The sequence below is a fragment of the Pyrus communis genome, chromosome 1 (genome assembly GCF_041283825.1).
Source record: "Pyrus communis isolate YQ-2024b chromosome 1, ASM4128382v1, whole genome shotgun sequence".
In the NCBI taxonomy this organism is placed as follows: domain Eukaryota; kingdom Viridiplantae; phylum Streptophyta; class Magnoliopsida; order Rosales; family Rosaceae; genus Pyrus; species Pyrus communis.
The window spans coordinates 13,157,715-13,181,465 of NC_142565.1; the positions used below are offsets into that span (position 1 = coordinate 13,157,715).

The following is a 23,751-nucleotide window of genomic DNA, read 5'->3' on the forward strand; positions in this document are numbered from 1 at the left end:
AGCATGGCCTTCTTTTACCGGGGACCGGTCTCTGCGTTTGGCCTCTTGCCTGCTTCGATCGTTAAACTGCTTCTTGTCCACCTTATTCTGAGCTATCTCGAACTCCTTCTGAGGATGCTCAGGTGTCTTGTTCACTCGTCGGGCCTCATCCTAAAGCGCATGCTTCTCTGCTTGAGCAAACGAATCTACTAGAGTTAGGTATTCTTTCATGATCAATTCTCCAAATAGAAGATGATCTGCTGAAGTCACTTTTGGAAGGCTGTGCTGGCCATCGAGTCGTTGCAGCTGGCTATCTTTGCCTTCTCCACTTTGAACCTTTCCGGGTATGAAACCAATCCTACACCTTGTCTTGCAAAGTAGTGGCGCATATCTTGCATATTAAATCATCATTGGCTCTGTAGAGGATCATCATGTTGATGTAGTGCTTCAAGTGCCTTTCTAAGTCTTTGTCTCCCTTAAATAGGGTGAAATGTGGCGTATTGAACTTACACAAGGGCTCCGTCTGCTCGATCTCGTCCATGAAAGGTGATATTCTCATGTGTGCCACGTCCTTGCGAAGGGCATCATTTGTGGTCTCGATGCATTGGAATTCGTGCAATCGCTCAGTTATGAACCTCTCTACTTCTTCTTGAATTTGCCTCTGCAGGGGTAGCAGGGCTTTTGGCTGCCCCCGGTCATGACCTGCTGGTCTCGACTACTCTTCCATATGTTCGGCTCATCTATACTGTGGTTGCGGTGCATGTAGTACATTCCTGGCAAGGGAACAGATTAGTCATAGGTTGCCAGTTGAAGCCAAATTGAGTGACTACTCATCTCCGTCCGTCGTGCTGTCTACTTCGATGTGAGGTGGATGATGCTCCTTGCGAGCTTAGCTGGGAATGAACACTTCGCTTGGAAGATTGTCCATGTCGATTATCGAAGTGTGACCCCAATCGTGAATGTATGCTCATCCGGAGGCCTAACCTAGAATGCACGCTCATTCATGCGCTAAGACGAGAGTATACGCTATCTCAAGGGCCCAAGCGAAAGCATACATTGCCAAAACACTCGATTTGTGGTTGGAGAGAAACATCATCACATACCTTTATCCTACTTCGGGACACCTTGTCTGAGGCATGTTGCATCTCAATGCGCTATAGGAGCTGATTCACCAAGGTAGTCTACTGTGCAAGGGTGTTTGTCAACTCGGCGACCTGTCATGATAGGTGTTGTTCACCATTTGGAGTGGAAGAGCTGGGATGGTAGACACTTGAGTAGTGGAAGTGTAATGGACTCCAGGTGCAAAGCTTGAGCGAGGATGGGTCAGATCTGCAGTAAAATAGGGTGAAAATATCCTTGGTTCTACCGTTGGCCTCAAAATCTGGATATGGGTAGGTTAAATTGGTTTGGGACCATACTGAACCGTCTAGAGTGCGGCGGAAACAGGTTGGGCACATGGACGCTGGGCCGCCTCGGTTTGTTCTACTTGGCCTTAAGCTGGAGGCGCGTTGGGCTCATGTTAGGCTGAAACTTGAGTCGCGGTTAACGTAGCTTGGGCTTCCTCGATCTGGGCAGCTTGCGTCCAAGTGAATGTGGTAGACACCAAGGGTTGCTATGAGGGCGAGCAACTACCTGAGCCTGTGCCTGCTGGCTGCTTGTGCTATGGGCCTCCTGCACTAGGGTTTCCTCATGATGAGTGGAGGTTACCCTGTGGGCCATAGCAGTGACGGCTACCATTGTTGGCAGAGCCACAATACTTCGTTAAGGCAAATGAGCGGTCATTGCCATGGCAACCCTCGATAGGTGACGACGTAGAGCCATGTCACAATCTCCATCGGTGGTCCATGTCTTTCAACGTAGAGGGTCCCATGGGTTGTAGTTTCTAAATTTCCTGACATCGTATTTGTGGATCTACGAACGAAGAAAGTTGAAAGCAATAGTCTTTTTCAAGTCTTTGAATCAGAGCTCTCAATGAAAGCACCAATTTGTGGATGCAAATTTCTGCCTTCCTATGATTAATGAATATGCGCCTACAAAATAATGACACCTAAGATTAAGGCCAAAAGCCTCATGCACCCATGATGAATGGGAAATGGCTTTGTTGAAGAATCTCTGATGCCAAAGTTAGAATTCTAGAAAGAATGTGTTTAGAAGTTTGTGGGTAGCAAAAACCTCCAAAATTTTGGAGATAAATGGTGGATTTATGGGAGAGATGGAGGAGATGGGCCGGTCCTCTAAGGTTTAAGGGTGGTCGGCCCTAGGCTTGTGTTTAAGTGAGAATATTCCAAGATATTTGTGTAAATAAATATCTTAGAGTGATTTGGTAAATATCCTAAATAAATGGGATTATCATTACTTACTTGAAAGAAGCCTTCTTTGATTAGGAATGTATTTATGATAAGAATAAGGAATTATCTTATCATAAATACCTTTGACTTTTCCTATGCGCAAGTGTGCCTTGAACAGTTGTTGATCTCTACCTGCTTTACCTCAGCTGCGCATGGTGAATGAGACTGCTCTCTGCTTATTTAAGAGGGGCAGTCTTATCTTTCTTAGGGAATCATCCACGTGTCAACTCCATAATTTTTTGGATTATTTTTTGCTCCACACTCCTCGGTCCATAAATCCTCCATCGTTTGCTAAATGCTTGCTTTCGATTGAGAAGCCTCATATGGCCAATGTGTTTACTACCCACCTCGAGAGCGAGTCATCACTCACTCAAATAAAGGTGTGCAAAATTGCTCTGTTGTTGGTTTAGGTCTTCGTGCTACCTACTTCTACGGTTTTAATGGTGTTTTGTCTTCTTGCTTTGTTGGCATAAGAAGTTTTTCCTTGTTGGTCCTCGGGTGATGGATATGGTTATTGGGGTGGGTTGCTTATTTCTTTTGCTGAGTATTTTACAGGCAAAATTGTGTATTCTTTGTGCATCTTTGTTGTTGTGTAATTACGGATTAGATTTGTTCTTCAATTGGGACTTATTTGCATTTGTGGTTAATTTTTATGGCCTTTTTTTGTTAGTGCTGATCGCGTATCGGCTGATCCAAACAACGAATTGGTGAGGTACATAATGGTTCTGGCGATGACAACTCTTGTCAACTGACAGAGCCTAATTGGACCATCATGTGATTTGCTTGGGCTTCTTTGTCCACTTGGCCTACTAGCAGTTTTTATTTATTTATTTTTTTTAATTTTTAATTTATTTTAAGTTTATCCCATATAACTTTTTTTTTTTTTTATCAATGAAGATTATGTTTGACACAAAAGAAAAAAAAAAGTAAAGGTTCTTTTTGGACTATTGAAATCTTAATTTCCCTAATATTTCAAGTTTTTTAAGGTTGGTTCGTATTTCGAAATTGCATGCTTTTATATAGGTTTATTAATTTGCTGATTCAACTTAATTATGTGCCATTGATAGGTTTTGTTTGGGCTTTCTTTTTTACTTCCTTCGTTTTGTAATTTTTACAAGGATTTTACCTATGTAGATGTATCTAGTTACAAGTTATTATATGTGGATCGGTTGCGGGAAAGAGGTAACAAACGAGGTATTTTGTAGAGCTTGGTATTTTTTTTTTCTTTCGAACAAATGATAGATTATCTTAGATTAGTCATCAAAGAGGTTTAAACCCACGTCGTTATGCAATGGCTTAACACATTTTCATCACTGTGGTAAAGGACCACTTGTATTTTGTAAAGCTTGGTTTGCTAGCTTGACATGGTGAAAAATGTGGATCAGTTGCCACAGGAACAAAGAAAAGAATGGAACGTTATGTTTTCAATTAAGTATTTGACACTTCTTGTTAGTTATCAATGAATAAATTGATGTTAATTTAAATCGTGTTCGTTTTGAGTTTGGATATAATTATAGGTAGGTTATGTGAAATGAGCAAGGACATGATTCGGGAATAGAGGCATTTAGTAATCAAATTGAATTTGATTCTAATTTGTGTGAATTAGTAAACAATTTATATGATTCAATACTATTAGTACTCAGATTTTTAAAAATTTTAGTACACAATTTCAGCTGAAGTCTTACTCTAATTCCATTTCATTTCAACTCTTCCTCAATTCAATTCATTCTCAATTCCTGTCATTTGGATTACAAATTAGTATAAAGTAATTTTTTTAAATGTTGTTGGGGGTTTGTCTTTTTGTAGTTAGCTTCTGTACGATTTTTATTACTAAAGAATTGTATTCTTTTTAACAAATGAAACAATAATCGAAGTTCCAATCATTTTTCCTTCTTCTCCCTTTAATTTCTTAACATATCAAAGCATGGTTTTCAATACGTATAGAACTACAGACTTTGGTTTTCTGGAGAATACTCTCTTTTTAAAATAAAAGAAAATTAATGATCTCATGCTATAATGGGTTTCATGTTGTAAAAATAGTGTAAATGCCCGCTCTGAAAATTGTGTGAATTGAGACATGATGACTTTGGACATCGGATCATGGATTGGTAGGTATTGGTCGAGAGAGGGTTCTCGCCAGATTCTCTTTGTAAGGATTTCGGGAATCCTCAATTCACATCAGGTTGTAAATTTTTTTATTTAAAATTGAATATAAATAGTACCTGACGAAAATTGACCGCACAATGTACAATGAACGAATGTGATTGGAAGATCTCCGTGATCCTCACAAAGTGTGTGTGTGTGTGTGTATATATATATATATGTTTAGGCTAAATCACTCATGGGCAACCAAAACTACTTGATTTCCAATATTTCTGCCACTAAAAAGTCCCACAAGAGCTGCAGGAGCACTCTCAAGGCCTTCAGCTATGTCTTCCACATACACTATTTTCCCTTCTCTGATGTAGGGGATCACCATGTCCAGAAACTTGGGGTAGAGGTGGAAATAATCAAACACAACGAAGCCTTCGATGCGAATCCGATTGTAGATGATAGAGACGAGGTTGCTAAAGTCTTGCGGCTGTTTGAGATTGTAATATGAGATCAATCCACATACCGCAATTCGGCCATGACGTCTCATGTTAAGGAGCACAGCATCCAGCATTTTTCCTCCAACGTTCTCATAGTAAATGTCAATGCCTTCAGGGAAGTACCTTTTCAAAGCTGCCTCCAGGTCAGGCTCTTCCTTATAATTGAAAGCCTCATCAAATCCAAGCTTGTTCTTTAGTAGATCGACCTACAGCCATGAACGCAAATTGTGGACTTTATGATACACACACACACACACACACACACACACACACACAAATACAGTTATTGCTTATAACATGTCCGTTTTTTTTTTCCTTAAGGAATGGACTCGTTGAGAAAACCTTATTTCTTTCCAATTTTCTTCAGCCTTAGAGTGTATAATCACCTTTCAAAGTGTAGAACTTAAACTTTACGGGTTCTAATCTCGAGTTAGTTGATGGCTTCGATTATGCGTTTTAAGTAGTATCAAAGTTCAATAAACTTTATCATAAAGTGAGATTTTCTCAAAAGGTCCGTCCTTTATAAAAGAACGAACGTGCTACAAAAAGAATCTCTATTGCTTTAACTTGTTTTTGATACAGTAATATTTGACACTAAGTGGAAGGAGGATATGTACTTTATGGAGAGGGATTGGCAAGGCCACACAATGGCCCAACCGCTTACTAGATATCAAACTCAACACAAATATTATACATCCGCGCCATCCATTTAAATCGAACATGAGACCTCTCACTTACAAATGAAGATGAATGCTACTAGACAGTAACACTAGTTGGTTTAGTCGCTTGAACTTTGTTTGCTGAAACTTGCACTTAATGAGGGTTCTCCTTAATCATTAATTTTATCCCAAAATGACTATAAAGCTAATAACTCACCTTCTCTTTACTTCCAACACTTCCAACAACATAGCATCCCATCAGCTTTGCAAACTGCCCAACAAGCTGACCAACTGCACCAGCTGCGGCAGAAATGAAGACATAATCTCCCTTCTTCGGCGAACAGATTTCATGAAAACCGACGAAGGCAGTTATACCCGGCATACCTAAATGATTCAAAGAAATAAAAGATTAATATAGTGATTATACAGAGTATGAACATATATAACTCATAGTTTTGATGAAGAACTAACGCATACCAAGAAGTCCAGTATAGTAGGAAAGGGGAACATCAGTGTAGTGGATTTTAAAGAGCTGTTCTGGTTCTGTGATGATGCTGTACTCTTCCCATCCTGTTGTCCCCCAAACCAAGTCACCTTCCTTGAACTCCGGGTGCCCCGACTCCAAAATTTTAGCCACTCCAAACCCATTTAATGGCTGAAGAAATGCATCAACGAGTATTTATTTTCATATTTTTCATTTAGTGAATTCAGTTCTAACATGCTTAAGCCAGATGATTGAATCTCAACCCTCTAAAATGAGAAAGCATAGTGATTTCATACTCCGTCTTCTCCTTCCCCTATACTATTCTTTGATTTATACAATCCAAAAAAAGAGAGATGAGTGTATAGGAGATAAGGGAGAGTGAGAAAATAATTATCTGATAAAAAATACTTGGGTATGGTCATTCATGCTACGTCAGTCATCTGCCCATGAAAGGCAAGGGCGATTCCCTGCATTCAAGCCCTACAAAGGCCTATTTTGGTGCCCCTGAATGCAGGGGATCCCCTTATGCATGTCTTAGGCAGGACGTGGAACGTGGAACGGGTGGTTCTTGATCACCACTGCCTTGGAGTCCTACAATCTATAAATCACAAAAATACATAACCAAAACAGAACATTGATAATCATGGAACCAAACAGAAAATCAAGAAAGCCAAAGAGATTGCTCACAGAGCCAGGAGTGATTGAAGTGAAGACACTATTAGGAGGTTGAGTTCTATTCATACGAAGCCTCAAATAAGGGTCGCACGACAAGTAAAGGTTCTTGACCACCACTGCCTTGGAGTCCTGTGGAACCTTGAGCTTCAAGGTACTAACTGTCACGTGCATGTCGGACTCTTCGGCTTTTTCAGAGACATAGTTCTTCAGTATCACCTGCTTGTTCCTCACTTCCTCTGCGCCACTCGTCATTGCCATTGCCATTGCCGTTGCTCAACCAAAACCAAACTCTATATCTTTTCAGGTCCTCTGTTTCTTTGAAAAATATGTAGCATTTAATTTACGGGGTAATGCTACAGTGTCCAAAATTTTAAACCAAATTATATGATTGTTGATGATTGGATTAATATGTTGATTAAAGTGCTCATTTTTTTATTGGTAACATGTCATTTGGTTTACTTAGCATTATCTTTAATTTACGTATCAAAGTTTGCTTGATTTTGTTTGTCAACGAGTTTGAGGTGTTGTATGGTGGCACGTGTATGGTTGGATATATCTCCTTCCATTCCATTTCTGCTCAAGAAAGCTACGGTTATGTCATTATCTTAAGGAATCATAGATGGAACTAATACTATAGCTGTCAAGAAAAGTCCATGCTCCTAATCTTTAAGAGCATTCCACCACACGAATACACTGACGTTGCCACATGGGGTCCCTTGTCATTCAAGCAACATAACCAACATAAAGTTGTTCGCGAGACCAACTTACATGACATAAGTACACCGCCACTATAGTGTTTGGTGTCAATCATACAATGCCACGTGGAAATATACTTGCATGTAGCGTTGCCCACATGACACGAAACATCACGGTAACGATGTTGGTTAATACAAGATGCCACAGTTACTGTATAATCGTTCCATGGAAGTCTTTCTCGTCATTCATTCTCCGAAAAATCATCAACAAACTCCTTTTATGTCAATATAGTGAATGAATGTTAAACATTGTGCATATACTAGTTGAGTATTTGTAGGAGTTTCGTCATCTGGGAAAAACAGTAACATTCACAATTTCACACAGAAACATAGCTGCCTGTGTTTGATGTGTAAAGGATACTCTGTCCAGCAACAGCATGGGATTTCTAATCGCCAAAGCGTCGTCCATGAACCTTTACTAGGACATAAATTCTAGCTCATTCAACTGGGAAAAAATTAGTCGTTTTACGCCACAAAGACGACACTTCATTTTACGTCACTCCATATACCCTGAAAATAAATCAATCAAAAGGAGGAAGGCAACCGTTGATTTCGGCAACCCAAAAAGAAAATGTAGAGAACTGAACAAGATTACAAGGCAGAAGTAATGTGCTGCTGCGTACAAAAGCTGAATTAAGGAAGAAATTATATCATAAATATCAATACTGGTGTTTTTCTATTAGACAAGCTAGGAAACTATTGAATTGCATCTCAGACAACTTAATTACATCACAGTCGCCCGCTTGTTTCACCGAGTTAAGGCGAAAACTCTACATATTGATTTAAAAGGGTAACTATAAATAAGCAAACTTTTTTATAGAGAGGCCTAATCTGTTCCCAATAAAAATTTGTTGGAAAATAATTCGATAGAGAGGCCTAATCTGGAAACGGCGGAAGCAGCACTACAACTCTCACCTTGAAAGTTCTACAGATGAATTTTCGAATGGTTTTCAGCACTCTGGAGATGAATTTTGTTGCTCAATTGATCAGGTTACTGTTTAACTCTAGAATTTACTAACCACGAAGATCTTCGTGGAAAATTAACACTATTTACACATTTTCCCAGCATAAATGGTAACAGAGACATGCAAACAATTATCGCATCTGCATTACCTTATAGATGAAAAAAGCAACTTGCAAGCATTTACTATAGTAAATTTATGCTTCAACAGGGTCTTTCGCTCCCACAGTTCTGTTCTCTTCAAGTGGTTTTCTGACTGTCTCAACCGTGGAGACTTCTTCCTTACCATCTTCGTCAGAACTACCCTTGTTGCTAACGAAGATCCCTAAAAAAAGTAGTACAAGCTTATTAACCTGATGCCGCTCAAAAAAATTCACTCCTTTTAAATACCAGTTGAACAAATTATTATAACTAATTGTCCTTGACAAACCTATGAACCATATTCCAGACGCAAGAAACAGAACAGATGTCACAGCAAGAGTTGTTATCCTCCAATTTTTAACATGGTCCTACATATGAAAAGAACAAAACCCAAAACAGGAAAAACGAACACGGTGAGGATGCTAAACCGACAAGACAACCCTTCTATGAAAATTCACTCCAAACTGAACACTGGAATCAACTTCTTTCCCTTGCTGTCAGTATACCGCCTAGGAGCTGCTTCTCCAAATACCAACAGTAATAGAGTGACACAATTATATCATCTAAACATCAGCAGTAATCTCCACTTCTCAAACAAATTATATAGAAACAAACTTTGAAGGCGCACCTGGAGTATTCCAGCAAGAGGTGAGGAAGGAACATCACCAAAGATGTGGATTGAAACAGTTGAGACAGCCATAGCCAATGGCCTAAGACTTGGTGTCACGCACCGCAGAGACACATAATTAACTGGAGCCTGCCAAGGAAAAGTGATTAACAGGGCAAACGTTATATAAAACTGGAATAGTAGGTTATATTTATTATATATCAGTGAGCAGTCATTATCATATTATATGCTTCAGACCAACCACATATGTGTGGGTTTTCATCCCTACTGGTGGTGCTTATGTGCATAATCAAACATTGAGTTATGGCGTTAAAAGTTTAGTAGACAAGATCATACTCATCATATACTAATCCACTCATTATTATAAGCAGACTATTACAAATTCAAGTTTAGCGTGCACAGTATGCATTGAAACCACCAAAGTTCAACCCAAATCGGAGAATGTTAAGATTACCTGGGTTGCAAACACAAGGAGCTCCCCCAATGCGAAGAGAACTACAAAACCATACAAGTTCCTTACACAGAAGGCACTGAAGCAAAATATTGCGCCTAGAAATGTTGCAACAGAGAGAAGCTGTGAAAGAAGCAAAGGGTTTCAACAGCACATTCTAATAAAACATGTTAAAGAAGACCGTATTGTAAACGCTGGACACAGGCAGAACTCACCTTAAAAGCGTTATAAATTGTGGCAGTCACTGCATCAAGGATGAGCCCTCCAGCTAACGTCCCCAAAATTCCACAAACAATTGTAATACCTCCGAACCACATATCTGGCTTATTCTGTCCAAAGTTCCAATGAGCGAGAATACTGTCAGAATTGTTAGAATATTATTTCCTTTATGCTAGACTGCCGTTATTAATATAGTCTATTATATTCTGATAATGCATTTATAAGGTAAAAGAGCTGATCCCATAAGTAATATCACTGGGAGATCATCGATATACCAACGCTTTTGATAGTTAAGGTCAAAATTCAGTTTCCTTTTAGCAAAGAAAGCAGGATTACATGACAAAAAAAAAAAAAAAAAAAAAAAAGAGCAAAGGGCTATACCATATGATAAATGTCATAACCAGCCTTTGGTCCCCAGTACGAGTAGGCTCCAATGACAAAGTTATATGACACATAACCTGCCAGTCAATTAAATTGTGAGGAAAAAAATATAAAAAGTTTGTAAATAATAAATAGTAACCTTTGGTAGCACTCTATCAGTACTTTCTTCAGTTAAATTAGTGTAAGATTGCAAACATTACCACATTTTTTTTACCCAATACAGGTATACACACGTGTAAAAACATGATCAAGATCTATAAGATTAAGTACAATTGAAATTATATCTTACTATATTAGGATAAAATTTTAGAAGAACAAGTAGAGGATGAGGGAGTACCTAAGACATTAGCAACATAAACTTTATCGAGCAAAAGCGCTTTCATATCTCTTGAGAATCTTGAGAGTTGGCTCAAAGACTTTGTAGCAGGGCTTGGCCTGAAATACACAAAAAGAAGAACAATCTAACAGATAAGAAATACCATTTTAGGATGTTGGATGTGTAATAATCCTGTCCTACCCTCTCGATTGATTCTATCACGCTGACATTAATAAACTTTTTTTTTTTGTCAGTTGATTAGGGGGCTAGCGGCCGAAAGATCCAACAGCAGATTAAGAAGCAAGGTCTAGCCACATGAGACACAAGTAAAAAGAGAACAATGTATTTATTTAAACATGTTACTAATGTGCCCATATCTGAAATGGAACTGGCATTTGAATTGCAGATGCATTGCAACGGTTTTTGTTATTTGAGCACCCTACCTGGTAATGCTCAGCAGGTTTTCCCAGTTGACAGAGAGCATGGGAACACTTCTGAAGTGGGCTAATAATTCTATTTTTCTCATAATTACAAAGGACAGTGAAGATAACCAAGTAATAGGGAAAAAGATGGATGCAATCGTTACTTACCAAGAAGCTTTTTCTGTGACATCTGAATCTGCAGTTAGAAGCTAATCAGAATAAACATACAAATTTGGATAACAAATAACTTCTTGAAATTTAAAAAAAAAATATATCAAGCATCGGAGAACTGCTTCCACACTACCATTCATAATCATTACGTTGACCATCTTAGATCCACCCAAAGTTCCTGTCCTTACAAATGCATTTAAGGAAAAGGTACAATGTAACTGATTATATCGATAAAAATGATTGAAGCTGAACAAGGTTTCTCACACATTAATACTTTTTAAGATTAACGAGGGATATCTTTTAGAAATTAAAGAATGGAAAGTTCAAATGCCCCATTGTTATCCTACACTGCTAGTAAATGACAACACAAACTGTTCTTGGGACCATTTTCGAACTAAAAAATACAGAGTAATATTTGTTTTTTGAAACATGAAATCGACTTTGCAAAACAACAATAGAACATGAAATACCTTCAATTAAAGGACTAGTTGTTTCAATAGGTTCCAAAGTTTTTCTTGTGTCAGCAGGAGCAAGACCTAAAGTTACCAGTTAAGTTACATTACAACAAATCCGATGGATCATACATAAAACATAAGCTTCTTTATCACAGACGATGCATCACAGAGTCACAAAAAGAACGAAACGATAAAATTCACCTTTCAACTCCAATGGTTTCACCACAAAAGCCAATACACAAAATGGAAGCATACTTAATGCCTCTCCCCAGAATGCATAACGCCAACTGAAACTGGATCCCACCTAAACATTGATCCAAAGCAGAATATCATTACGACAAGACATCTAACCCAGTGCAAAATCACCATGATATACAAGGATGCTACCAATAGAGAAATTTGATTTATTCAATCTAATGACCACAAATAAAGAGAGGTGTATGAAGGCTAAATTGCAGTTGAAATCAATTGCCCTTACTACAAAGAACTAAGAAGTTGAACAAGCCATTACCTTAGTACAAGGAAAGAAACGCTTAATTTTAAAACACTAGGATACATTCCAAATTCAGAAGTGAAGGGGAACCTTCAAGAGCAGAGAGTATTGCATGTTGTTTCTTGCAACCAACAATTTAAGTTATCAAACTTTTTGATTGGTTTTGTAGATTGGGAGGAAGAGAAAGTGAGGGAAAGGCCAGCAATTGCCTAGATACGTGAACCGCTATCTCTATAATTACAGACCCTAAAATATTGAACTGATTTTGTCAATGATGTCATGGATATCCAACAATATCATGCGAGGTGATTGGTACCATGAGTAGAAGCAGATAGATGAGCCTACCCACAGTAAACCAATTAACAAGCTCCGATAGACCCACCCCCACCCAAAAACAAAACGGAATTTTGAAAATTCAACCAGCAGCCTTTATATATGTACAAATATGAAGTTAGCTTGCAAAATTTAAAACTTACAAATCCGCCGTAAACATAGCCCACGGCAATTCCAGTTGGTATACACATGTAAAACATAGCAAGCCATGCTGTTTTCTGGGCCCACAATTGATAAATATTCAGCATAATTGTGAAAATAATCATCAAATATTGTCTACCTCTGAAACATATTTGATTGTAAAGAACAATAGGGAGGGATGAAGAGAAGGGAAAGAAAACAAACCTGAGTTGCAGGAGCATGGTCATCGATGAATGGTGCTGCAAGACTAATGAAAGATGCCTCACCAACTCCAACCAGCCTAGAATGGTAAACCTCAGTTATAAACTCACAATCTAACACAGGAAGGTGATGCTGATGCAAAGAACAAAGCCAAAGTTGTAAAATCGGAGAATAGTACAGCATTGTTGCACTCACATGCGACAAATTGCAATGGTCCAAAAGTTAATTGAACCACCACACCCGGCTGTGGCAAATGTCCAAATAGATAATCCAACTCCAATCAGCCTAAAAGGATTGTGACTGAAAAGACAACAATGCTTATGAACTTGAAACCGCATCGAGCTGAGGATATCTCCATTGAAGAGATGAAAAAGTTAGCAACTCATCTCATGCATACTGTAAGTACTCACCTTTTTGCCAACGATGCAAAGATGGGTGAGGCCACAAGAAGCCCAACCATAAATGCAGATGACAGAGAGCCGTCTTCAAAATTGCTCAATTTAAAATCTCCCCTGTAAGAAACATGCCACCGTAAACCAAATACAACCAACAGATCAAGGGAATCGTGAAAAATAGTGCAAATTATTCAAACAAGTGACCCTAATTAGATGCTTCACGGATTTTCAAAAACTTATCGGAAATGAATCTAGTTTCTTGATAAACAAATGGATAATAAATGCATATGCCACAACAGCCACTGGATTAGACAGCACAATGCCAGATTAATATTGGCCTCTAAGGCTCCGAAACTCTCATAAGAAACTTTAAAAATCTTACTGAATTCCGGTACCCGCGGTGCAAATGCCGCTAGGATCACAAATCCCAATGCTACCGTTGACACCATTGCTGGCTATTGCTCCTCGATCGACATAATTAATCAAGTTAATCACACAGAACATCACGAGCAACCTGTTTTACATACGAAATAAACAAAATATTTGATCACATTCCACGAGCAACCTCTTCCCTTCAAATGCAGCTTCAAAATTTGAAAATTTACTGGCTCAATTACATTTCCAGATAAGAAAAGTGCAGAAAACCCAAGAATTTTTAATTCAAGAGTAATTTAAAGGAAACTGAGTTGGGAATGTTTACCTTTTGGGGGTGAACCATGATGGATATCGAGGTGAGTCTGAGATGGGGCTCTCCGACATATCTGGGTTGGGAGGATCGGACGGCGGAGTAGGGGTTGGAGGAGGCGGTTGATGGTGCTGCTGCTCTTGTTGCTTCTCTCGTTGTTGTGATTCCGCCATAATAATGATGAGATCATGAGAGAGAGGAGAGGAGAGGAGAGGGAGGCGTGGAGAAAGAGAGCCTTGTTCCGCAAGCAACCTCCAAAGTTTACAGCACCCTCTGCCTCTGCCCCCTCTCTCTCCTCTCTCTCAGGACACATCTTTAACCATGTTTTGAAACTCATTTTTATCTATTTATAGAAAATAATAACAAAAATTTGTTTTAGTAGTATGGTCTACGGGTATTTCTGTTCGAATGGCGAAAGTTAGTAGATTAATAATTATACCATAAAATAATACTTAAGCAAACAAACCATCAATATATATCATAAGGCCATAGTTAAGAGTATTTTTATTTATGAGTCACACTGCCATGTTGGGTTAGTACTGATCCACCTATACAATATTTGGTGAGCAATAAGATTAATGTTTTGTGAACCTAAATTATAGAATTAGTGAATAGAAAAACGACTGCAAGTAGTGGATTGCTTTGGTAGTTAGAACTTTCCTCTTTGTTCCTCGTGTCTCGGGTTCAAACCTTCCCTCACCCCTCCAGTGTAGAGAAATGTTGGTAATTCTTTCCCCCATTTGACTTCTTGTTTATTTATCATTTTTCAATTGAGATTAGAATAATAATGTAGATGTCTGCGTGGCCACATTAGTTAGAGCGTACGTGCTCTCCTTAGAGTTCAAGTCCACCTCATGACAATTTAGATTGGTTTAAAACGGTCCGGTTACAATTTCGTACTATATAACATAGAACTTGTTTTAGAAATGCTTTTAAAACTACTAAAAGCGCTATCGGAAAAAAATGTTTTTGGGTTTCAAAAGCACTTGAAGTGCATTTAGGAGAAGCACCAGTTATGTGCTTGAAGTTTAAAAAGCACTTCCAAACACACCCACAACAGAAGAAGAAAGTAGGTTTTGCAGTAGACAATTACATCCACACTCACCCAAATTGCGTAAATCTGTTTCCACTAACTAATTAAACTGTAACAACTTGACACCATTTTACACACATTAAACAGATACAGAAACCCAACTTTCTTATTCACCCGCTCATAACTACTCGGTTTCGAAACTGTACATCTCTAGAACCCAGCTCTCGGCAACGGAAAACCTGCATGGAGGAATAATCAAGCTCTAACATACGCGTTTATGTACACGTTCACAAATTTTTCAAGGCTGTATACGCAGAAGTATGGATGTCGCAGCACTCAGCATCCCACGAGAAGTCCATTTCCATGGCATCCGTTATCTTTCTCTTCCACTTCGACGGGTTGTTTTTCTTCAAATAACAGCAAATTTCAACAACTTTAGCATCTTGATAATAATTGGGAGTTTAGAAGATAATCTGAAAGTTTAATGACCAGGTAAAGAATCGCATACAATTTCATCCAGGGCTTGGCTTAGAGTCATATTTCCAAACGTAGAGCTGATGAAACGTGAGAAATTAGTGGTCTCGTAGTTATGCTCGACAAAGTTCCTGTTCAAAGTTATAGCCAATGAGACATTTATAATTATACTTTCAAATGAAATAACAGCACAAGAAAATATAAACATCTGTACGTTTTCATTCCGAATAAGAAAACTTACCCAAACCCCTCGTCGTTGGAGTTTACTGTAATTGGAGCAGCTCCGTATTTTAAAGCTTTTAGCTACATACAATGAATAATTGGACATCAGACAAGGAAAATTATTTCCGTAAGTACATTTCTCCGGAAATTTTAAAAAGTATTAAAATCAAAACTAAAAGGAAACTAATACTAGGGAGACGGAAAGAGAGAACTAACTGGAACTTGAAGGTCCGGGTCATGAAAAGATTGGCATAAGATAATATCAGATCCCGCGAAAACCAAATGTGATAACGCTTCATCATTCCCGTCTATCAATTGTACATTTGCCTCCTGCAGCCAAAGGAGAACACAAAATATGTATAGGTGACGCGAAAGGCATGCAAAGATCAAAATAGAAAAGCAATATTCTAAAATGATTTGCCACAAATGTCATTAACACAATGAACAAGAGGCAACCTGTACCTTCAAGGGTTCATGCAATGATCCCAACTTGTTTACACTTGATATTTTGCCAATCCCCATGACGATGAACTGTAACAAGACACTTAACCATCACATCCATGAGAAACAATCTAGAAAAACAACTTAAATACCAGGTTCTTTAAGGAAAGTTTTCCGGAAGAAATGGCTAGTTATTTCTTCCCTTGCTACCAAGCACACTGACCATTTTTTTTTTTTTTAAATTACCCTTTGCACATCGTAAAGGCGTTCAGCAAGTCTCGGCCACTAAGCCATACATTTTTCTGATGAGAAAAGAAAAAGGGGAAGTAACTACCTGTACATCAATCCTGCTATTTTTCGAAAATATTTCCCTCAGCTTCTCCAGATCAACATCTGATACTTTAGAGAAGACGCATCCAACCTGATAAAATATTCGTAATTTGTTGCATTTCCAGTAAAAATCAGAAAACAAGTATAAATCCTTCCATAAAAAACATAGGTAAAAGAAACATAAAATGAAAAGAAAATTAAGTTATTCTGAAGACAAGGCTTCCCTGAGCAAGCAGTCCCATACCATAGATTAATTAGATTAATTTCTGAAAGACAATCAAGGCTTAACTCGTAATGTGGATTTTGTCAGATAAGTTAACACACATCTAACCAAAGAATGTTAATTTTGTCCGTGTTTTCAAATTTTCACCCACCTAACATGGTTACCTAAGAAATAACAGGTCGTATCACACCAAGTACAAGCTAATGAAAACTAGGTGTTCACAGCTCAGATAACCTCAGATGCATACGTACAAGAAAAGTAGAAGCATGCTCGGATAACCCAAGGTGCTGCTGCAATGCAGCTTTGCAGACTGTTTTCCCTTTCATATCCTTCGCATTATACTGTACAGGAAGAAAGTTGTCCGTGGACGGATCCCAGGTGGAGTTGTCAAATCCACAAGGGGCAATAATCACTTTGTTTCTGAAAGAAAATGGGAACACTAGGTGAATTTTCTTTCAGTGTAAGAAACCAAAAGAATCTGCATGAATGTTTGAGTGAGCTACTTACTTGTGAATGTTCAAGGTAGGATCCAACCCATGACTCAGACTCTGAATAACCCTGCCTTTTGAAAGTATGGATGACATAATGACAACTTTATTGGAGTAAACAACTCCACCCTGCAAATTTATAGAAAATAAAACTTCCAGGGGAATCCATGCCGAATATCAAAGGAAACTAGGGCTTCCAATAAAGAAGGGACTTTGAAGTATGGGAAATAATATTGAATAACAAATGAAATGAGCTGGAAACCAGGACACCATAGCAATGCTCTTTTTATGTGTTCTCCAAACTTATAAATGGAAGCTGAAATTTGAGGGAATACAATGAAAAAGCAAGCACAAAAGAACTAGAGCCTATGTATTGCAACCGTTATAAATAAATATACTTAATTACCTTGGCCTCCTTCACAATTGTATCAAAACCAAGCCAATTTCCGTTCAGTTGAAAGTTGAAATGATATATTGATTCTCATTTGAATATTTTAAATTTTATGTATCTACAATCTGAATTAAACAGTAAATCATTCATAAAGTCACCACGTCAAGGCTGGAATGCATTCTTATTTCACATCATACTCAGGAAAAACGGAAACAATACTCAAATCCTAACCCATGTTGTTACATTGTCAAAATTGGAAAAATTGCGGGAAGTTTCTCAGACATAAGATAAAATAGTGACTTTAACGTCAGAAGGCTAATACATGCAGTCATTGAAAAATATCTATCCAACTGTGTATATTATGCGGTAGTTACATGACATAAGATATATAAAGGACGGTGAATTCCTGTATTATCTTGCAAAAAATTATCAAGAGAAGAGAGACAGAATAGCTATGGAATATACCTTCAAGATATTAACAAGATGTGCCTTGTTATTATCTTGCAAACGATCAGGACGGTGAAGTCTAGCAGGATCGAGTCCGCATAACTCTAGTTTCTCTGGATGCTCAAGACACTAAAGTATCGAAACACAAAGCATTATAAATTGGATCCATGTGAGCGTGTAAAGTTAAAAAGAAAAATATACAGCTACTTGCCTGTGAGTTGAGGTCATGGCATGTCAAAAGAATTCTTGTACCTTCAAGTCCCTGTACAGATGTGGAAAAAAAATTATACGGTGGCACGAATTCCATGCCAAAAATAAATAAATGTTTTTCTCTAACCTGCAACCACAAGTTGGGAAGGGGCAAGAAAAATACAACAAGATACATTAGAAAAATTGACCCTCATGTGACGGAAAACTAAAGCAGCCTGTGACATCAGTACTGTGATGGACATTTAAGGTACTTAGATTGGCTTCCATGTTGACCACATAAAGTTTTCTGCCTTTCCACATCCTTTACAAATTTCCTTAAGCAAGGTGCAAGTTGTATAATGCAGGACAGACATGTTACCACATAAGCAAGCTGTTAGCATCATACCATCTTCCCCACTACATATTTTCCATAATTCACACTGAGACATTGCCCTCAAATTATATCCATAGGAAAAAGAGCTTCCTTATTCGGTCCTCATTAAGTAGCTAATTAAGTTATAACATCTCAACCAGGAATCAAATTTTAAGTATGTATGGCTAAGTACACGATGGGCTGCGCACACTTAGCTACTTATTAGATCACTCTGTACACATGCATTATAAATTTGTGTAAATATATATTAAATAAGTCTTCCAAGTTGCATTGCATTAAGTTTCATCAAATGAAATGAATTACTTGCAAATTTATTCTTTGAAAATGAATATTAAAAGAAAGGTTCATGCTTGGGAGCAAGGAGAAGGATGCGGTAGTACTTATTTAATGGTATTCAATATAGAGCAAAGAAAATACAGTTTTAAGCTGTACCTGTTTAACAGTAATATCCCAGAAAAGTGGCCCAATAATAGCAGTCTCCCAGTTGTGGATATGTATCACATCAGGACGCTTTCCAGATTTTACAATATAATCCAATGAAGCACGGGAGAAATAGGTAAACCTGAATGCATCAAATACATGAACCATCATAGAAGAAATTGTTCATGGCAGAGCTAGATACCATATTAGATATAATCTACTAAATATGGAGATACGGCACCACAAAAGTTAGGCCTTTTCATGTATAGAGAGAGCAAGATACCCATGAGTATCTGAATTCATGATGGTTTTAAAAGCCCAAAGTGCTCAATATAATTTTATTTCTATGAGAGCACACTAGTTCAAAGTAACCCACTTTCAGTTCATAATACTTTAAGAAAAGGCCAATCTTACCAATCTTACAATCTTATGAATATGAGTGAAAATTATACTGACCTTTCAAAGTCATCTGAATAGCCATATAGCCTCTCACGATTGAAAAAGGATGAGTAGTATACTGGTTGAATTAAAGTAACTCCAATGCCATAGACAATGCTGCATAACAAGTAGATAAAGCTAGATAAATACAGATTTTCAAACATAACACTATAACAACACAGATGCTTTTCTAATAAAAGAGCTAGTTGGAAGTTAGTTGGTACTTTGGATCTAGAACACAGATGCGCACACGCACGCATGCACCCAAACAGACAGACAGACAGACACATGTGAAGGACCTCACCACCACACAGTCCAAGTTGATCAACGTACTAATCGGGGTTTCTTAATTTTCCCCTTTTAGTCTTATGATCCTCAGCAAGAGAGGGCCCATTTAAAAAATAAAAAACATAGCCACGATAGGCTCGTGATCATAATACCATGGCCAGTTAATGGGCAATACCCATGAGCCTGGTCAAGTCTGACATCATATGTTACTGTTAGAACTCAAGTTGTCACCCAAACGGGGTTAGCCAAATGTTGTCAGCGGTGTACCTTGAACCCAGATATATTCAACTATTCCAAACTGAATTTTCTAAAGCAGACATAAATATAGTGTACAAAGAAACAACTCAAGCTTACCCGGTCCAGATTTTGTTCCCATGCAACTGACCATTGTAATACGAATAACATTCTGCCTCAATTTCTTTTAGGCCTTGAACTTTGTTTAAGTCCAAGCTTGAAAACCTAATCACAAGGTACAGTCATGAACAAAATCATTAATAATTGTCTAGTTTTCTAGCAAAATTTATTAAAAGGTTTATAGGAACTCGTGTACAAAATAAAGTCCAACCTTTTCATTGAATGCACTTTTTCTCTATAAACCATCATTTTAAGAAACCATTAGATCCTTCTTTCCCAAAATTATATCTTCGGAAACAACAATTTGAACAAAGAAAAAGAGAATATTCACATTTTCCATATTCTGCAATCCTACAGTCTTTCTATCTTCATGACCGCACATTCTAATGAAATAAGTGGCAAGTCTAGAGTACTTCAGATCCCATGAGAAAATAACAGACCTAAGTGAACATACATGGTGTAACTATCTCTTCCATCAGCATCACTACATCAGACTCGGTTTCCTCTATCTCCCTTGGCCATTAGGAATGCGGCAGGCAACTGAATTAAGCAAGAGCTACCTAGTAGATTTCTTGGACTACACGAGGATATGTCAAAAGCATACTACTGCCACAGGGTACCTACAACAGGTTTCACTAAACCAATATTATAGTCACAGTTTCATCTTTTCTTCTAGTTACCAACTTATGATCATCCACGAATACTCATAAGAGCAATTTTTGTCTTAAAGTTCTCTATCAAAGAAAACAATATTTAGGTCTTCCATAGTTAAGCACTCTGAGTAAAGAGAAACAAAAATTACAAAGGAGGTCCCATAATTACTTTGGAAGTATCACCTCCACCAAATTCCCCTTCCTTTGTAGTGCACAAGACAAGCCTGTCACATATGAAGCCAAGGATCGGAAAGAGACCAGGGGTGCCATTTCCGTGCATACATGGACAATGTGAAAGCCATTCCTGAAAGTTTCAAAATAAAACATAACATCACTTTTTGAAAGAGAAAGAAGCGACAAAAAGAATGAGAGTAAACTGCCAATCTCCCCCCTGAACTTTCACCAAACTTTTGATTTACCCCCTAAATTTTTAAATTGGAAAATCAAGGACTTAAACTAATTTTTTTGGCCGATTCCCCAAAACCACCCCCCCCCTGCCGTTAGTTTTCCATAGATTCCAGCCAAATAAATGTTAACTCTTATTGCGTGCACACCACATGACTTTCCCTTGAGAACAAAAACGTCACTTCGCTAGACCTTCAGATGCAAAAGCTATAGAATCACACAGATTTGCACAGGTCAACATTTCAGAAATCTAGGGTTTTCAATTATTTTAAAGAATGAAGCGACCTAACTACCTAATATGTTGTGCATATGTTTTCATTTAACAGAAATTTGGATGGAAAAATGAAAAACTAACAGCAGGGGGATATCGGCCAAAAAGTTTCAATCCTTAATTTTCCAATTAAAAAGTTTTGTTTTTTTTTTTTTTTTTTGGGGGGGGTGGGGGTGGTGGAGGGGAATTGAAAGATTGGCATATTGTCTTCCAAGTGTTCAAAATGTAAAACTTTGTTTGTCAAATATGCAAACCACTACCTTTTGATTCTCTTGGAGAAGTGACGGAGTTCAGCTAGAATCTCAGTGTCTCCTTTCTGCAGCGTGTCACTAAATACTTCAGGTAAGCTAAATTTGTTATCCATAACCAGCCTTCTCAAATCAGATGCCTCCACGGTGGTAACCATTCCATTGAGGACCATTGAATCTATCCGAAACAGTAGCTCCCAACAGCTTACCCTATCTGGTTTACAGTACATCAACAGAAAGACATTATTAAACTAACCCTCATGAACTCTAAATACTTCTTTCACTTTCGAAGAATATGATCACCGACCATTGTCCAAAACAAGTAAAACAACAAAGATTTCATCACATAATAGTACATAAGCCTAAATTACACCTTTAGTTCCATAGTTTAGGCTCAATTCCACTGTACTTTTTATAATTCCAATTTCAATAAGTTCATTTGTATAGATTAGTTCCCCAACATTTTCAACGTGCTCCAAATTTACATTTCTGTCACATTGTTTGACAAAAACTTTCAAATTATAACCAAAGCATGTTCATCATGACCCGACTTCAAATTGTTAAAAACACCACACCAAATTCTTAGAGTTCAGAATACAAGAAATATTAATACTTATCAGGGATGATTAAGGTACCTTGAGGTCTTGCAATGGCAGCCTGCTTTTCCAGCTCCAGTTGCTCAATCCTATCCACCAACAGCTCTTTCTCTCTGGTGATTTTGTTGAGTTCTTCTACCGCCTTAACTCGTTGCTGGTTTAACTGCAGAATATCTGAATTTTCATTCCAAATTGCAATGGAATTAAGACAAGTTAAAAATAAATAAACAGAAAGAAAAAAAAACACAAATAACATGAATTGCAATCGAGGAGTTTGGTTTTGGCTTACTCTTCTGAGCTTCTCTGAAGAGTTTCCAAATGTCTTCGGCCCGAGAGACGGACTCCGCATTTCCATCGCCCTTAAACCTGAAATCAATTGAGATTGGAGTGATTAGATCAAAGTAAAGCAGAAAATTGAGGTTTTAGAAAATAATGATAACAATTAAGTGATTGACTGACTTCATTTCTGAGGAGGAGGAGGAGGAGGAGGAGGACGCATTGACGGCGGAGCAGCAAACTAGTGGAGTTGGAGGTTTCTGATGCGGTGGTTGCCACTGCCACGGGCGGAGGATCGAGCTGCTCATCAGCGCCTTCATTTTTGCAACCAAACTGTGCGAGTAATGGAGGAGGAGACGATAAAAGTCGTGATTTTTCTTTTCTGTAATTTATTAATTTTGACTTAATTAGATTTGAAATCACAACAACTTTTATTAAAATATTACTTACCTGCATCCGCAACCCAACCGTCTAACTTTACTGAATTCGTTCTTTTTTGTTTTTTTTTTTTTTTGAAACCCAACAGCCGATTATATAGAAGCCTACAGGAGGCAAGCAGCAGAACAATACCAGGCAGTGATAATGGAGATACCACAAGACCCCCCCCCCCCCCACCAAGTAGAGGCGTCATCCCCATCACCACCATACCCAAATTAGTGAGGACACGGTAGCCCATCATTGTTCAATACAAAGACCAACGAAGATGGAGGCCTTTCGACCCAAACAACATCACACATCTCCGGAAAATCAACCGACGCTAACTCATGCGCCACACAATTAGCTAATCTAGGCACCCAAGACCAACGGCACTCAATAAAATCCCTCCCCAATTGCTTAACCCGAGCCAACATAGGGAAAGCCTCCCAACTACCCACAGACATCGAACTAGAAAGACATTTTATAGCTTCCAGGGAGTCAGATTCCAAGATGACATACCTTAATCCCAAAGCCGCACCTAACTGGCATCCATGCATCAACGCTGTGGCCTCCGCAGCAGCCGCCGAAAGAGCCCTGATAGCGTACCTCGCGGCTGCCACCATCCTTCTATCCTGTCCTCGCGCAATTACACCGGCAAAACCCAATTTTGAGGCCTTGGACCAGCTAGCATCCACATTAATCTTCACAAAAGGATCGACCGGAGCACACCACCGCACAACCTGATTTTCCTTCCTCCCGTCGCCCACCTTTCTATATCCCGCCGCAGCCCTTGCACCAAAGAAAGAGCTCACCGCCATAGTGATCGCAGCCAACACTTTTGGAGGACATAAGGGCACCCCCTTGAACAC

General features: G+C 38.4%; 4 protein-coding genes across 12 annotated transcripts; all 4 read right to left on the reverse strand.

Moving 5' to 3' along the window:
• Window positions 1-4,468: 4,468 nt before the first annotated feature.
• Window positions 4,469-7,057, reverse strand: LOC137720717 (2-alkenal reductase (NADP(+)-dependent)-like). The gene is made up of 4 exons (XM_068459824.2): window positions 6,749-7,057; window positions 6,055-6,232; window positions 5,795-5,961; window positions 4,469-5,124 (listed from the first exon to the last, which is right to left on the reverse strand). The coding sequence occupies exons 1-4, from the start codon at window positions 6,998-7,000 to the stop codon at window positions 4,663-4,665; spliced, it is 1,059 nt and encodes a 352-aa protein (XP_068315925.1). The 5' UTR covers window positions 7,001-7,057; the 3' UTR covers window positions 4,469-4,662.
• Window positions 7,058-7,690: 633 nt separating this feature from the next.
• On the reverse strand, window positions 7,691-14,205 carry LOC137721281 (putative sphingolipid transporter spinster homolog 2). Of its 7 annotated transcripts, none has more exons than XM_068460387.2 (17): window positions 13,900-14,205; window positions 13,582-13,713; window positions 13,215-13,316; window positions 13,000-13,104; window positions 12,808-12,883; window positions 12,606-12,680; window positions 11,838-11,940; window positions 11,652-11,717; window positions 11,179-11,206; window positions 10,610-10,707; window positions 10,273-10,349; window positions 9,888-10,001; window positions 9,676-9,795; window positions 9,222-9,350; window positions 8,883-8,961; window positions 8,605-8,777; window positions 7,691-8,001 (listed from the first exon to the last, which is right to left on the reverse strand). In XM_068460387.2, the coding sequence occupies exons 1-16, from the start codon at window positions 14,055-14,057 to the stop codon at window positions 8,650-8,652; spliced, it is 1,590 nt and encodes a 529-aa protein (XP_068316488.1). In that variant the 5' UTR covers window positions 14,058-14,205; the 3' UTR covers window positions 7,691-8,001; window positions 8,605-8,649. The 7 variants fall into 7 exon arrangements, with proteins under 7 accessions (XP_068316488.1, XP_088554466.1, XP_088554462.1 ...); XM_088698336.1 differs by lacking the exon at window positions 7,691-8,001 and adding an exon at window positions 8,125-8,449; XM_088698340.1 differs by lacking the exon at window positions 8,883-8,961 and having other exon boundaries at window positions 7,835-8,001.
• Window positions 14,206-14,994: 789 nt separating this feature from the next.
• Window positions 14,995-22,874, reverse strand: LOC137720348 (UDP-Glycosyltransferase superfamily protein). Of its 3 annotated transcripts, none has more exons than XR_015965108.1 (18): window positions 22,649-22,874; window positions 22,479-22,555; window positions 22,229-22,363; window positions 21,606-21,807; window positions 20,839-20,973; window positions 20,017-20,121; window positions 19,393-19,491; window positions 18,949-19,078; window positions 18,145-18,195; window positions 17,952-18,062; window positions 17,115-17,224; window positions 16,859-17,027; window positions 16,389-16,475; window positions 16,076-16,157; window positions 15,830-15,943; window positions 15,633-15,694; window positions 15,426-15,522; window positions 14,995-15,324 (listed from the first exon to the last, which is right to left on the reverse strand). XR_015965108.1 is itself a non-coding variant. In XM_068459407.2 (18 exons), the coding sequence occupies exons 1-18, from the start codon at window positions 22,783-22,785 to the stop codon at window positions 15,205-15,207; spliced, it is 2,010 nt and encodes a 669-aa protein (XP_068315508.1). In that variant the 5' UTR covers window positions 22,786-22,874; the 3' UTR covers window positions 14,995-15,204. The 3 variants fall into 3 exon arrangements, 2 of the variants coding, with proteins under 2 accessions (XP_068315508.1, XP_088554451.1); XM_068459407.2 differs by having other exon boundaries at window positions 16,076-16,144; XM_088698325.1 differs by lacking the exon at window positions 20,017-20,121 and having other exon boundaries at window positions 16,076-16,144; window positions 22,649-22,850.
• Window positions 22,875-23,118: 244 nt separating this feature from the next.
• Window positions 23,119-23,700, reverse strand: LOC137719839 (uncharacterized). Its single transcript, XM_068458845.1, has one exon. It carries the CDS (start codon window positions 23,698-23,700, stop codon window positions 23,119-23,121), a length of 582 nt encoding a protein of 193 aa, XP_068314946.1.
• Window positions 23,701-23,751: the final 51 nt, after the last annotated feature.